At 43.0% G+C, this 13,841-nt stretch overlaps 1 protein-coding gene across 1 annotated transcript in view; it reads right to left on the bottom strand.

The window, feature by feature from the left end:
* CA9 (carbonic anhydrase 9) overlaps positions 1–13,576 on the bottom strand; it is a gene marked incomplete at its 3' end in the record, with an annotated part of 43,178 nt that extends 29,602 nt beyond the window's left edge. The window contains 2 exon segments of the mRNA XM_072413633.1: positions 12,305–12,334; positions 13,244–13,576. Of these exon segments, the coding sequence (XP_072269734.1) occupies positions 12,305–12,334; positions 13,244–13,349 (136 nt within the window).
* Between the last annotated feature and the right edge of the window lie 265 nt (positions 13,577–13,841).

Below are 13,841 nucleotides of genomic sequence, written 5' to 3'. Positions count from 1 at the left end.
GGATAAATACGTCACACATCCCGGGATAAATACGTCACACATCCCGGGATAAATACATAACACATTGGGTAGGCATCAGAGGAGGTGATGGCATTACGTATTCTGTATTTCACACAGAACCTGGTGGTTTTTAGCACACAAAGCCTTCATCAGGTCAGACATGAACTGGGGGCCCTGGTTGCTGAAGAGCCCAGCCAGAAATCCCACTCGGGTGAAGATTACCAGCAGGGCATCAGCAACTTTGTTTGCTCTGAGGGAGGAAAGCGCCACAGCTTCTGGATAACAGGTAGCAGTGTCCCTTACTGTCAATATGTAGTGCTTGCCTGAGCTACTGGCAATGGGTAAGGGCCCAATGACATCTACAGCAACCCTGCGAAAGGGCTCATCAATCGCTGGAAGCGGATGCAAGGGGGCCCTATGCACATCTCCCACCTTCTGACAAACTGTACAGGACCGACAGTCATGAGCTATGTCTACATCCATGTTAGGCCAGAAAAAGTTTTGCCCTACCCAGGCCTTGGTCTTGCCAACACCCATATGACCTGCAAGGGGAATTTCATGTGCAATCCTTAACAAATGTCCCCTAAATTTATTTGGTATAATAAGTTGCTGTCTGACCATTTTTACCTTATTGCTGTCTGTTAGCAGTTCCTCTCGGTACAGCTTCTCTTGGTCCCAGTACTCCTTGTACTTAGCCCCCCGTTTCTACAGGCCTGGAAGCCAAGTCTCTAAGTGACTCCAGACTCGGGTCCTCCCGCAGTGCTTGTACAAAGGCTGCACCACCTGTCACCTCTGCCTGTCCTGGGGCAAACAAGGACAGGGGGAGTGACTCTGAGACTGATCCTACTGAATCAGAGAAAGGAGATAAATTAGAAGAACTCTCCCCCATGTTCTGATCCTGTAGTCTGGGCCTGAGCAGCCCCTGCAGCACTGCAAGGGACAGCCAATACTGGTAATACCTTCTCATTAATTTTAGTCATTATTGGTTGGGCAATGTCTACACCTTCAGACATCTTATTGGAAACAGTTTTAACAATAGTTATTACATGTTCATCTTTTTTGATCATGACTGATTTGCCAACCCTTCACCTTGCTTAGATATGGGTGCACAAATAGCATTTTCTACTTCTTTATCACCTTCCTTTAGAGAATTTTTATTTTTATACCGACTTCCATAAGTCTCTGTCCATCCCTAGGTCCCTCAGATGATGCCTCTGTATCTTTTCTTAGTACCTTGGACTATGCAGAGGATTCGGTTGAAAAATCCTGGATAGCTCCAGACGGTTCAAAGTACAAGATAAGGGTGCCCAAATCTGCTCCTAGCAGCACTGGTACCAGAATCTCCTTTGAGGCTCCTACAATTTTGGTACCTTTACCGGCCCCAATCAATGTGAAATTCCATAGTAGGCACAACTTGTGCCCCCACTCTAAAGAGTAAGATATTTGTTAGGGATGATACTCTCCGTCTATCAGGTTGGGCTGTATAATGATGACATCTACACTAGTATCCCAAAAGCCAATCACGGTCTGGTTGTTCAAGGTAACAGGTTGGTGAATTTTGGTATGACCCACTACTCCTCCAGCAACAAGCAACACAGAGGAGTAGTTGTTAGTGAGCTGCCTCAGAGCTGTCATCTGCCTGGGTGAAGTGCCGGTGATCTGAAGGTGCCCAGATATGCCACAGTTGAACCACTTCCGAGTATCAGCTGAACTAATTTTCATAGTAGAAGCTTCAGGTGTTGGTCGCTGCGGTGCTTGTTTCGCTGGGGCAGAAAAAGTAGATGATGGTTTCCCTGCTCTCCAGGAGCTAGTAGGAGCTTTGTTAAAATATATTATCAGGCACCCGTGTAGTGACATAGAGGTCTGCCAAATATGCTGCCTCATCAGCTGACATAGCTTGGCGCTCTAACACAAACAATTTGATTTCAGGGGATCAGTGTGCAGAAATTGGTCCTGGATCATTAGGCCCCCCAAGTTCTCTAAGTTTCTTTTTTCAGTCCCTTGACCCACTGCCAGAAGTTAGTATGCATCTGAGAGACCAGATCCATGTGGGTGTCAGTAACTTTATGCAGAGACTGAAAACTCTTTCGGTTAACATCTGGGGTTAGCTAATATTTTGCAATTATAGTGACCTTTATAGCTTTGTAGTCATCGTCCAGCTCAAAAGGCAATGTTACAAAAGCATCCAAAGCTTAATAGGCAAATAAGCAAAATGTATTTTTCTACTTACACACGTATTTCCTTTCTTTCACATCATGTCTGACTCTGCTGTTTCTCGTCTCGTGCCTAAACAACCCGGATTCATTTTATTATATCTGTGGCAGTTTCACCATTCCCAGTCAAAGGGTGAATATCAGCACATTTGTAGGATGCCAATTTCTCGGTTAGATCTGTCTTCTCTTTCCCTCAGCGTACACGTCCCTTGGCGATTCCTGACGTCGGTGCGTGCCCCCGTCGACGTGGCGGGAAATTCAAATATTTTTATTTGATTCAATACAAACTCTTGTATCCAAGACAAAAAAAATATAAAATAAACACAAAGCAAGTACGCAATCACAGTTTTAAAAATTACAATTTAATCCCTGGATTGCTGGTGTCTGCTATTACCTTTGCCGATCTTTGCTTAATTTTGACCATTCTCTGCCTGCCGCCTGCCTTGACCTCTGCCTGGACTCGGACATCACCGCCTGCCTGACCCCTGCTATGGCTTTAAGCTCCAGAAGGCGTCTATCCACCCAAGATGTGTTGAGAGCAATCTGGAGTCACTTGTGGAGTCCACTGATAGTGATGGAACGCCTGGAGCCCTTCCATCGGACTTTGAGACAGAGACCGCGAGTGACAGCGCACATCACCATACACCACTCTGTGAGCACAACGCCTTGGCCTACCTGAAGCTATTTCTAAATGGGGAAGTCATTCAGAAAATAGTTGAAGAGACAAACAGATGTGCAGCGCAACAGCTAGCTGCTCCCCCTGCAAGATTGTTCAGAAACAGGAAGTGGGACCTGTCACCCAAAAGGAAATTTGACTATTTCTGGGCCTTGTTATTTTTAAGGGGGTGGTGGGGAAACCCATGCAGAAGTGGTAATGGTCCACCAACAACTGCTTGCCACCCCTTTTTTTGGGACTGTTATGCCTGAATAACTGAATTTTTACATTTTACCAACCATTATGATTTTAATGAGACCCCCCATCCTGCCCCCCTCAACATCAACTTGGAGGACGTGCTTCATACAGGGTGAACCTGAGTGCTTGTCATATTCCAGAGTACATTCCACCAACCCCAAGAAAGCAAAAGCACACAAGAATGTGTGTGGCTTGCTGCTTCAAGAGGAAAACATGGCTCTACTGCCCTGAATATGATGTTGGACTTTGTGCTGCCCCGTTTTAAAATTTACCACACTAGGGAGGTGTTTTAGAAAAATATAGTACTATACAGTATACAGAATTATTGCACTTTCAGTGTTTTTGATTTATTTATGCATTCTTGTTTAACCCCCTAGCGGTAATCCCGAGTGTGACTCGGGGTGGAAAAAACATGCAAAAAGGGGTAACCTCGAGTCACACTCGGGGTAACTTTGGGGGTCCCCCTTACCTCAGCCCCACGCTTGTGTGGCAATCAAACAATCCCGCTGTGATGCCGGGGCCCCTCTCCGTCGGGGGGCGTGGCCAGGCGGGAAATTTAAAAGCAGATTACCGAGTAACCCCCCTAGTGAGGCAGTGGAAGGTCAGTAGTCATGGCGCAGGGTTGACTTAGTTTGGGGGAGGGAAAGGAGGAGTGAAAAGGGGGGAGAAACGGAAGAGGTGGAGGATTTTGGGCAACAGGACGGGGAGAGAGGAATAGTTTCCCGCCCACACTCCCTGTGTTTTAGGTAGTTTTGGGGGGAATGGGTGGGAATTAGGTGTTTTGGTGGTGAAGTTTTAGAGGGAATGTTGCTTGTTGTAGCAATTCATTGGGGTGAGAGAGCCATCTATGGTACGGGAACATTCACTGAATGGGGCCATATCACAGTCATGTACAGGCGGTGAATTCAGAATCTACTTTCCATGAGACATTCACTCAGGCTCAATACAAGGGTGTGACAAGAAATTCACCTGAACTGCAGAGCTGTACATACACATAACATATAACATATAAGTATTGCTTCAGGTGTGGTTCCACATAACACATGGCTAACTATGCTGCATGCCCTGCAACGGGCGCACAATGCTGCAAATGTAAGAAAACCGGACACTTTGCAAAAATCTGCCGTAATTCTGCTGCTAGACAGGTTCAGGAAGTTACTGCTCCAGAGGTTACTGTCCTAAGTGTGGATAAAAATGACATTTTCAGTCCGGATAAACTTTTGTGCATTGTTACTATTGCTACGACTAATGAGAGCCATTCTATTACCCCGATGCTTGATACAGGTTGGTTGTTTCTATACTACCTGAGGATATGTGTACTTACTGGCGAGTTATCTAAGAGACCTCTGCTCGGTTCCATTTCAATCAGCTGAATTCTTCATTGTTAAGGAAGGCTCAGCTATACCGGGCAGAGATCTTTTCGCTGCAATAAATCTACAATCTACTTTGGATCTTCAATGCGCATATCATCAAGTTTTGCTGGATGAGGAAAGTGGAGATCTCACAGCATGTTCAGAAATCTACTGGAGACCAAACACAACTAAGAAGATTCTTTATATCTGACAAAGTTACACCAAATTCCAAAAGCACATTACTGAAATGGTAATAAAGATCAGTGAACGGCAATCCTTCTTTTCACAGCCGGCCTTTTTAGGCCTAAATGGAGAAATGGCTAAAAAACTCCAATAATTGAAGAGGCCAAATGTGAAAAGGAAGAACTACGAAAAGGTCTGAAGGGACAATTTGTCTTTATAAACATGGATGCCTGCACACGTCACAGAGTCAATTATTCTGCTATTAAAGTTAGATTTGTTGATGAAAATAATAAAATAATAATGGGAATCTTGGGACCCCCAGAAGTAAGTGGAGAATGTTCTAGAAGATTTTGAAATGAAAAAGGAACAGATTCTATATATTGTGACAGATAATGCTTCTAATAAGTTGAGCACAATTTAGGAAATGAATAAAGTAGATGAATAAAGTGACCGATATTAGAGGAAGATATCTGCAAGTATTGGAGAAAAGGAATAGTGACAAATCATAAAGAATTAAAAGAAGTGAAAAGTTTCATCGCTCATGGAAACTGACTGTAGAAGAAGCCGTCCTTGTTTATCCCGAGATTATTAGTGATGTGGCTAGAACCGTAACAGCAATGTCACCCAGCCAAGTCAGTGCTGAAACACTATTCTCTAACAATAATCAAGATTTAGGAGCTTCTATGAAAGTATTCTGTTTCTTGGAAAAACACTACATTGAGTTAGTTTTAGATTGCATTTAACAGCTATTCTCCAACTATATTCCAAGTTTATTATATAAACTGTTTTATGTTTTCCAGCTTTTGTTCATGTAGTTAAGCTTTGTTTTTGATTTAAAACTATCAAAGAATGTAGTTCATATTTTTAAACTGGTAAAGTTCTTGTTCCTGATTTTTATGCATGCTATGCTACTACTTTATAGCCACTTATACTACCTTATTGTTTTCATTTTTTTGTCTTTTGTTTAAACTGGCCAATACTGTAGAGCTTCAGCTTCATAGCCAGTAGTTCTGTGGTTAAATGGCATGTATGTTGCCTTCCTTCAATCAAAGGGGATGATACATTAGCATATTCAATACAGAGGAGTCGAAGGGTCGGAGTTGGGGGTACCAGAAACTGAGGAGTCGGAGTCGAAGGATTTATCTACCGACTCCACAGCCCTGGTTTTGACACCGTTAAGCAGCTCATCACGAACAGTCCTGCACTAGCATTGTTTTATCCTTCTCTACCTACTATTGTTACCACTGAGGCTTCAGACTATGGCCTGGGTGCTGTCCTTACACAATGCCATGCAGATCGAGTAGAGAAAACTGTCGCTTTTGCATCCAGAACACTTTTGGAGGCAGAACGATAATATGCTACTGTTGAAAAAGAAGCCCTAGCCTGTGTTTGGGCTACAGAAAAATGGAGAACATACCTGTGGGGTCGACAGTTTTTGTTGCGGACCGACCATAGCCCTTTAACCACCCTGCTAACCACAAAGGGATTTGGACGAGCAGGTATGCGTATTGCCAGATGGTCAGCAAGACTACCTAACTTCAACTACACTATACAATACAAACCAGGTTTGCAGAGTTGCAGCTGATGGTTTGTCACCCTGCAGCTTCTAGTGTACCGGATGAGGATGTTGAAGTTGTGGCATTCACTGATTTTGATGGGGTTACGGCATCTGAGTTCAGACAAGCTTGTGTTTCATCCCCCGTACAGACACAAAGAGACATTCTACAAAGCAAATGGCCAAATTCAGCAACTAAACTGAGCCCGGTCCTACAACCTTACTACAGGATAGATATGAATTGTCTTTAGTTGATGATGATGTTGTCCGTGGATCTCATTGTTTGCTGCTTCCAGAGTCTTTGAGAGAGCGCCTTATACGACTTGCTCAGGGGAGTCATCAAGGAATTGAACGAAGCAACAACTACGGGAAGGTAACCCAGAGGACCTGGTGTCGGACAATGGGCCCCAATTTGTATCATCTGAGTTTGAATCTTTCTTGTGAGAGAGAAATATCATGCATAGGAAAGCTTCTATTACCCCCAAAATGGAGAGATTCAACGGAAGCCTTACAGAAGCTCTTCAGACTGCAAATCTTACAGGTAAATCTTAGAAAATCTTTACTACAGACTTCTTACAGAGCAACTGCACACGCAACTACTCAAGCATCGTCCGCTGAACTGCTACATGGCAGACATATGCACACTAAACTTCCACAACGTCCAGTGACTCTGAGATCATAAGTTGCTAAGACTGGTAAAGTGCAGCAAGATAAAAGTAAGACATATACTGATCTGAAACGCAGTGCTAGAGAAGTTCACTTTCAGCCCGGATCTCTAGTTAGAGTTAAGAAACCTGAAGTACTGAAACACGGACAATCCAAATTCTCTAATCTGCTTAGAGTGACAAGGCAACGAGGACCTTACACCTATGAACTGTCTGATGGACCGATATGGAATGCCAGTCGTCTTGCACCTGTTAGGCACGACTTTTCAGAAGCTTCACTTGATGAAGGATCTTTTCATATTACGATGATGATCAAACTAGAGATCAGGTACCAGAACTGTCCAGACATACTCCGAGTCAGAAGACCGCCTGTGTGGACAAAGGACTATGTGATGTAGGTAACTTGCGTAGTTTTGTGTTATAGTTTCACATTCTTGTTACTTGCATTCTGTTATATATTTTTAAAAAAATGTTTTTTTACAAGGGGGGAAATGTTGTGTTCATCCATCTGGCCTGTAGGAGTCACTGTTCTAGTTGTTTACTCCTTAAGACAATCTATATTGGTGTTATTGTTGGTTCCTGCTCTGCTCTGAAGATATACTGCAGACACCGCTCATTTATATAGTTGGTGAAGCCTGGCAATAAACCTGGTTTAAATTACCCTGCCTCCTTCATTACTGGACACAACACAATCAACTAGCCTCTCTTCTAGCATTTTCCTAACACTCCTCCTGACAGCATGCACACATGGGCCAGCACCGCCATTTGCTCCCCACAGGACCGCTTTACCAAAGTAATAAAAGTAACCTCCCTCTCCTATACAGGTGTTCTTTTTCTGTCCCCGCTCTAGGACCAAGCATTTGTTTCCCCTACCTCTCCCCCCCGGTTCAGCTTGCACAAGGGGAAGTCCCATCGCGGATGGTAAATCCATCAAGTTTTGGGAATCCTGGTGACGAGGGTATAGTGATATGGTAAATAGCCCTTTGTTATGGGTTGGTGAGCAGTAAGGAAAGTATTTTTACCTGTTTCCATTTTCCTTTGCTGTCCAAACAGCTCAGGGCCATCATACAAATGGCAGTAGTAGAGATGAGTTTGATGGAAAGAATGTCTTTGTTTCTGTTGTATCTCTGGGGCCACCTGCTGGATGGCTCCATGAAATTGCAGGTTGAGCCTCAAACAATAGGCATTGCATATAATTTGGTAGAATTTTGGTGTAACATTTTGTACATACAATATGGCTTAGCGCAGTGTTCTTCTGCCTGATGGTGGTTTTTTTACCAGGATTCTGGTATTCTATAATTATACATACCTGTTTACCATCCTGTGGTATTTTGTGGTAAAACCTTGGTGGGGGGAGGGGTTCCTGATTACTTGTACATTTAATAATCATTTGCTATGATAACGCTAATAATCTTCAGACTACTCCAGCAGGGTGTATTTTGTAGTAGCAGCCTTTGTTAGGCGATCATCACCGTCCTGCGTACAGCAGGGGCCATTGTGAAATACTTTATTTGTTTTCTACTTCTTTGTAGCTGCTATGCTGACTGGCAGGAAGTCCGATAGGAAATTTTATTTGTTAGGTATATATAAGAAAGATTTATTACTTGATTTTTGTTGCTGACTCACCCAATGAAAGCTGCGGCACAGGTAGGGGTTGGATTCAGAAGATGGCCGCCACCTTAAAAAAGGGTGTTAATGTGTTTTCTTTGTGTTGTGGGGTAAAAGCATACCAGGAAGTCGGAGCTTGCTTCTGTCCAGCTCAGCCTACCGTGCCTCCAATAGATGGTGTGTAACGAAGGATAGGTCTCCATGTAGGCCAATGTCAATGGGTGCTAAGGCTTCCTTAAAGCAATGTGCAATTTATCAATGTAACCAGGCATTTATCCCACTGACCATCACACTGACCAGCAATGTGCAAACTGTGCCTCTCAGATCAGCTAACACTGACACCAGATAATGTTTTTTCTATTTGTAAAGGTGACATTCTTGCCACTGGCAGCAACACAACCAGGAATTTCTCCCACTGACCATCACACAAGCGTACAGTGATCTGTGGATATACAGATTGTGCCATGGTTCCTTGAGACTCATAAGTTGTTTTAGGGGCTTTCCCCATCTTAAAAGGTTTAGAAAGATGGATTTAGGCCATCAAGCAAAGAGGAATCTCAGGCTGCTTTTCCTGCACATGCCTAATCTCAAGAGTGGGCAGAGGAGGCATTTTCCTTCCCTGAGGAGATATAGATGTTGATCCCAGGCATATGCAGTGAGATCGGCTCTCTTTTTTCCCCGTTTTTGCAGCGGCCTCGTCACCAAATCTTGTGTCTGTGCAGCGCAAGGTCAGGTGACTTGGCAAGAAGAAGGACGAAGAGGGGCAAAGATGGCGGGGCCCGGTGCTTCCTCGGGACAAAGAAGAATTCCAGGACAGTGCGGGACCCAATTGAGGAAAGCTCCAGTGCGATGGAGGGATCTACAGAATTAAGTGTAAGTGTTTTTATTCTTTGGTTCCACTTTAAGAATGTGGTTCATCATACAAAGAAGAGCCCCATACTGCTACAACCCATCTGGTGTCCCCAAAACTATTTCCATATTCATATGTGATAAGATTGATGATGGTATTATATCTGGGGGTCAGCACCTGGGCGAGGGATAAACATTACATTTACATATAGATTGTTTGGGGGTTTATAGGCTGTTCACATAACAGAGTGAATGATTCCCTTGCACAGGATATTACATTTAGCTTAATAAATGGGATGAAGCTCTGCTGTAGCCATCCAGTCATGTTTGAGTTATCACATCATTCACTAAGCTAAGTGAAATATCCTTCTGCAAGCTGATAATTCACCGTGGTGAAAGAACAACCAAAACTCTTTGAATAAGTCCTCCACCATGTGAGTGAATATAAAGCGTGGCTTTGCATTCACAGATTTGCTGTATATGTTCCTGAACTCTGGACACGTTATCTTACCCTTCATCTGGGCAATGATCAATTCACACTGGTGTGGCCCTTTGGCCTCACTTTACCAGGCTATGTGTAGGAAAGCCAGAGATTTCAAACCAGGAGAGTTTGGTGAAGTTTGTTATTGGCTCATCTACGAAGAAACTCCTAGATGAAGTATTTGGTAATAGTTTGTCACCCTACAAGGCACGCTAGGGCTACGTACAAACATGCAAAAATTATCATTGGAAACGAACGACTAACGATTGTTCGTCTAATAATTGTTAACAAAAAAAGTGCACAATGACCAATGACACCAATGAGTGAGGAATGTCGCTGGAAACGAACGACTGTCCCGGAGGATCTGATTGGGCGACGATCATTCGCTATCTATTGTGTGTACGGACGTTCAGTGATGGTGGATTGTTCTGCGGTACACTTTGTCCTGTAAATGTCACTTCCTGCATTCTTCAAACGATCGTAACTAATGTGTGAACACGATTGGTGGATTCAATTTGAACAATCATATCGTTACCGCATGTACAGAATTGTCCACAACACGATCGTTCAAAATAATCGTTTATTAGTTGTTAATTGTTTGTTTTCTAACAATAATTATTGCAGGTGTGTACGTAGCCTATGTCATTCTCATTATACCCAATGTTCAATGCCAGGCAATGCACCAATCACAGCTCCCTCTTCTAACCAGATTCACACACCTCTTGCTGCAGCCACTAATATTATTATTATTACTGTTACTGCTATTAATATTACTATTATTATTATTACTACTAATATTATTATTATTAATATTATTAATAATATTATTATTACTATTATTATTATTATTATTATTATATTATCCACCTGAGCGTTACACTGAGGTCTAGATTTCTGTACCAAAAGTGATCCACTGTTTTTCATGAATTTTTTTTTTTTATTATTATTATTATTATTATTATTAATAAACAGGATTTATATAGCGCCAACATATTACGCAGCGCAGACTAATATGAGGTTCCTATCCTCTATGTATAGATTTTTGGCTTGGCACCCTGAGGTTGCTGGTCAGTAAAAATCTGGGAATCTTCAGTAAGGAAAGTGCTAGACAATCTGTCCGCAGCTCCTCCGCTGGATTCCCAGAATCTCCCAGGATTACAAAGCTATCAGGAGGGCTGCTGGGCTTTAAGGTGCGTACACACTTCCAATTTTTATCGTTCCAATCGAACGACGAACGATCGATTGGGCAAAAAATCGATCGTTCATATATATCGTGCAGGAACGTTCGTCGTTCGTTTTCCGACGATAATAATTGGAAGTGTGTACGTAGCTTTAGTCAGCTGTGGTTATGCAGTTTTTTTTTTTGCTGGTTGGCATTTACCGACCAAACTGCAGGATAGGCTGAACTGGTGGTGAGCGGAGTTCATGAGGGCCGGGACACCCAAGCACAGCAAATCCATGGCACGGATGTATTAGGGTGCATACATGGACATATCAGGTATAAGTAACGTTCATGATTCCATAATTCAATTTTCGGGACAAGCTTGCCTAGGTTTTACCCCACATTTCCTGACACAGGAAAAGACACAAACACTGAGCAACACAGGATAATAAAAGTGAGAAAGGAAATCAGATAAGGGGCAGAAAAGGGGGCGCTGGGATGAGGGGGTCTCATAGGTAAGAATGGTCAGGGAACTATTGGATTTAGAAAGCTTGGCTCCACATTCACTCTATTATCTCTTGCACTTTATCCCATTACTACTTGGACTAGATAAGAGTTGGGGGTAGAATTCATGAAAATAGAACTGTTACTGCAAATAAAACATAATGTCACATAGTACAATGCACTAATAGGGCTCCCGGCTCCTCACCTGGGTGACAGAATACCTTTCCTATTATCCACACCTGGATATATTATATTCTATGTACAACCTACCAACAAACGTATAAAGGTGAATCAATGTTTATGTATGATATACAGGTGTGTTCTCCTATTGTATCAATAAACCATGATTGCAATAATCAGTTACTCATTAACAGTCTCTGGCTTTATTCTTGCATTACTAGTAAAATATTAACCCTAACTAATCCCTGAATTATGTGCACAGGTGAAGGCTCATTGTCACTCCAATAATAAAAGTAATGATATTTCCCTAAATCTGCATGGCAGCCTGAAGGGATAAATATTTTACATGGTTAGGAATTCACAACCCTACTTGCTTTGGGAGCCAACCTACCTGATACACAAATTCTTTCTGGATTCTTAGTTGGCTCTAATATTCCTACATTCCTGGTGATCCCCCAATTTCCTGTGAATTGCTTGGGTTGGGGGGGGTGTGGGGTAGCAGAACATTGACACAATTTGGGGGCTCTGGGTATTTATCTGGGCATTTGCAGCAATAGGACAATTCTATACATTTCTTCAGAAATACAATATGAGGGTGCAGCATGAGAAATGAGACTCCATAGTGGGACAGCAACTCACCAGTGTAGCTCCAGTGACCATGCGGAGGGCCTGGAAAAAAAAACAGATGCAAAATCAGCCAATCTAAATACAGCACTGCTGCCCAAGAGGGGGGAGAGAGGGGGCAAAGGGGGGAAAAGGGGGAGGCAGATAAGAGAGAGAAGAGGAACAGAGGAGGATGTGAAAAATAAGGAAAAGAGAGAGGAAAGGGGACAAAAAATGGGGGACAGAGAGCGAGGGGGGAGTGAAAAAGAAGGGGGTAAAGGGGAGATGGGGGGAAGGCAAGATAAGAGAGACGAGAGAAAATAGAGAGAGGGGGATGCAGGCAGTGTTGTATATTGGGGGGATGCAGGCAGTGTTCTTTTCAACAGAGGGATAAATTATGAGGAGTGAAGCCAAAGTGGGGCAGATAATGAAAAGCATAACCAAAGAGGTGCCACACAGAGAAGTCACAGAGGGGTAAATAATAAGGGGTAAAGTCACAGAGAGACATTCATTGATGGGGTAACATTAAAGAGGGCAGATTATGAGGTGGGAAGTCACAGGGGGCAGATAATAAGGGGTAATATTATAGAGGGGCTAATTATGAGGGGAGAAGTCACAGGGGGCAGATAATAAGGCGTAACATTATGGAGGGGTAAATGATAAGGGGTAGAGTCACAGAGAGACATTCATTGATAGGGTAACATTAAAGAGGGCAGATTATGAGGGGGGAAGTCACAGGGGGCAGATAATAAGGGGTAACATTATGGAGGGGCAGATTATGAGGGGAGACGTCACAGGGGGCAGATAATAAGGGGTAACATTATAGAGGGGCAGAATATGAAAGTTGAGTTTTAGTGATGATTGCAGTCTCCAGGGGTATCTAGTTGATGAATAAATGTATTTTCTAGGTCTAGAGGTTCAATGTTGAGATTTCTGGAGGACATTGGAGTAAAAAGGAGAAACTGGGCAACTTACCTGGGGGGTGATTTTCGTGCTGAAGGTCCTCTGGGTCATGGCATATAACCTTGGCTCCCAGAATACTGAGTATCAGCAGAAAGAACCAAAAATGATGGAGCCGCATATCCAGACAGCTGTCTTTGTCTTTTCTCCAAAGTGCAGAATAGTTTACTTTAAATTCTGTATTAAATTCCTGCTTCCAGGTCCTTTCTTCCAATTCCTCTAATTCTCTACAGAAAGAGTTGTAATCTTTCTTTCTTGATGTCTCGCAGTCTCTTTTGGTACAGAGTGTCTCTCCCTGTCATTGTGTCATTTTCAGCAGTCTCACTCCAGTGTGCAGAGTGTGAGCAGGGAGAATCTCACCTGAGTGAGGGTTATTAATCACACTGGCCACAAGGAGGTGATCGGGGCGGTGCTCCCAGGGTATGGCATGCTGGGACCTACTTGTCACAAATGGATTTTTCTGTTTAAAAAGTTTCATCCAAGAGAAGATTTATTCCATGGAGGTCTTATCCATGAAAATAGAAGAAACTCTACATGTAAATACCGACTTTTCACGTGTGAATAAAGTGGAGGAGGGGGGACAGTTTCTAGTACTAAGCTCGCTATGGACAAG

This window comes from Pyxicephalus adspersus, chromosome 6 (assembly GCF_032062135.1).
Source record: "Pyxicephalus adspersus chromosome 6, UCB_Pads_2.0, whole genome shotgun sequence".
Classification (NCBI taxonomy): domain Eukaryota; kingdom Metazoa; phylum Chordata; class Amphibia; order Anura; family Pyxicephalidae; genus Pyxicephalus; species Pyxicephalus adspersus.
Note: the sequence above shows the minus strand (reverse complement) of the source record. Positions and strands in the feature narration are given on the sequence as shown.